The sequence below is a fragment of the Impatiens glandulifera genome, chromosome 4, assembly GCF_907164915.1.
Source record: "Impatiens glandulifera chromosome 4, dImpGla2.1, whole genome shotgun sequence".
Classification (NCBI taxonomy): Eukaryota; Viridiplantae; Streptophyta; class Magnoliopsida; order Ericales; family Balsaminaceae; genus Impatiens; species Impatiens glandulifera.
Genome location: NC_061865.1, coordinates 57799926 through 57802081, shown reverse-complemented (window position 1 = coordinate 57802081; position 2156 = coordinate 57799926). Strand labels below are relative to the sequence as shown.

Genomic DNA, 2156 nt, shown 5'->3' with positions numbered 1-2156 from the left:
CCACCACTGACTTTCATCTTCTCCGATTGATCCTCATTCAATCTTTCAGATCAAACAATTCCTCACCGTAAAATGGGCAGCTTAGAAGGTGAAAGAAGTACAATCGGTTGGGCCGCCAGAGACTCCACCGGAGTTCTCTCTCCTTACACTTACTCTCTCAGGTATATCCCATTTTCTTGCATTCACTAAATTATCAAGCTTTATTCATGGAAATGGCGTAATATCAGGAACACCGGCCCCGATGATGTTTACATCAAGGTGCTCTGTTGTGGAATCTGTCATACTGATCTTCATCAAGCAAAAAATGATCTTGGCATGTCTAGCTATCCTATGGTTCCTGGGTAAGAATCAAAATCATGATTTATCAATTGTTATCATTTCTTTTAAGGAATTTTGAGTCAAAATTTCTTGGTGGGTGGTGGAAATCAGGCATGAAGTTGTTGGTAAAGTGATAGAAGTTGGATCAAATGTAACCAAATTCAAAGTAGATGACACAGTCGGAGTTGGATGCATAGTTGGATCATGTAGAAACTGCCATCCCTGCAAAACGGAAAAGGAACAGTACTGCAACAAGAGGATCTGGTCATACAACGATGTCTACTCCGATGGAAAACCCACTCAGGGAGGATTCGCTTCCGAGATGGTCACCGATCAAAAGTATTTTCCAGCCACTCTGTTTTTAAATAACCTGTAATTTTTCTGGGTTTTTGAATTGGTGTTGATAATTGACAGATTCGTAGTGAAGATACCGGAAGGGATGGAGATTGAGCAAGCTGCGCCTCTACTATGCGCTGCGGTGACAGTTTACAGTCCGTTGAAGCATTTTGGATTGAGCGGGAGTGGTTTGAAAGGAGGAATTTTGGGTTTGGGAGGAGTTGGACATATGGGAGTTAAAATCGCCAAGGCAATGGGTCATCATGTGACTGTTATTAGCTCGTCCGACAGGAAAAAGGAGGAGGCTATGGAACATCTAGGTGCTGATGAGTATTTGGTTAGCTCCGATGTAACTCGTATGCAGGAAGCGGTTGATTCACTCGATTATATCATTGATACTATCCCGGTTTTCCATCCTCTTGAGCCATATTTATCGCTGTTGAAACTCGATGGAAAGCTGATTCTAATGGGGGTTATTAATACCCCACTTCAATTTATCAGTCCTATGGTTATGTTGGGTAATTGTTATCAATCTCTATATCTTTTGTAGTTTCATAAATTATCATCAGAATTGTATTGTGACTGAGAATGATGATGAACATTGAACAGGGAGGAAGAGCATAACAGGGAGTTTCATAGGAAGTATGAAGGAAACAGAGGAAGTGCTTGAATTCTGTAGAGATAAGAATTTGAGTTCCACCATTGAAACTGTGAAGATGGATTACATAAACACTGCAATGGAACGATTGGAGAAGAATGATGTTCGTTATAGATTCGTTGTGGATGTTGCAGGAAGTAAACTTGATGCCTGAAAAATTTGATTGGGAAGAACTTGATGTTCATGGAAACTGTTTTTATTTCTTAATTGTGTTTTGTATACTTGTTTTAATGTTTATGTTTTTCCCTATTATGCATTTACTAATTTCATTCTAAATATTTCAATTAATAATAATTGTTTTTTATTTTTTTTATAAGAGTTCATAATAGTAGTTAAAGAAAAGGGGTGGTGCAAATTAGATAAAAGTTAGTTGGGTATTGGTAAACTAAAGTGATAATGAAAACAACCATTCACCAACTATGTTGACAAAATTGTGCCTTAAAAAAAAGTTTGAAATAGAAAAAAAAAATGATCACTTTTAGACATGGTTGATGGGGGTAAGTTTTATTTTGTTTTTTAAACATTGTAGATGGACCTGAGTTTAAAACTCATTTGGGTTGGGAGAATTGTTTTACTTTTATTTAAGTTTTAAACTCAAGTCCATTAGAAATCAAATTAATATTTTCCTTATATTTTTTGAAGACAAATTTAATATTTAGAGAAAAACTAAATAATTATTTTATTGAACATTGCATTAGATTAAAAAAATTAGAAAATTAGAAATAATTTAACCTTATTTTATTAAAAATAAGTACTTTCTTTAAGTGGACATTAGCCCACATAGTCATAGCCTTAATGTAGACATGTGTCTATGTCCCTATCATATATATGTGGTCATGGGTTT

At 35.6% G+C, this 2156-nt stretch overlaps 1 protein-coding gene across 1 annotated transcript; it reads left to right on the top strand.

Moving 5' to 3' along the window:
* On the top strand, positions 1-1618 carry LOC124936717 (cinnamyl alcohol dehydrogenase 1). Its single transcript, XM_047477237.1, has 5 exons — positions 1-161; positions 228-341; positions 430-657; positions 733-1172; positions 1264-1618. Exons 1-5 carry the CDS (start codon positions 73-75, stop codon positions 1464-1466), a joined length of 1074 nt encoding a protein of 357 aa, XP_047333193.1. The 5' UTR covers positions 1-72; the 3' UTR covers positions 1467-1618.
* The last annotated feature ends 538 nt before the right edge of the window (positions 1619-2156 follow it).

What these genes read in the sequence shown, in the direction of transcription:
- LOC124936717 (XM_047477237.1), top strand. Translation starts at nt 73, where the DNA reads ATGGGCAGCTTAGAAGGTGAAAGAAGTACAATCGGTTGGGCCGCCAGA. An exon ending in AGCTATCCTATGGTTCCTGG is followed by an intron (nt 342 to 429) that starts GTAAGAATCAAA and finishes GGTGGAAATCAG; the next exon opens with GCATGAAGTTGTTGGTAAAG. An exon ending in CAGTCCTATGGTTATGTTGG is followed by an intron (nt 1,173 to 1,263) that starts GTAATTGTTATC and finishes AACATTGAACAG; the next exon opens with GGAGGAAGAGCATAACAGGG.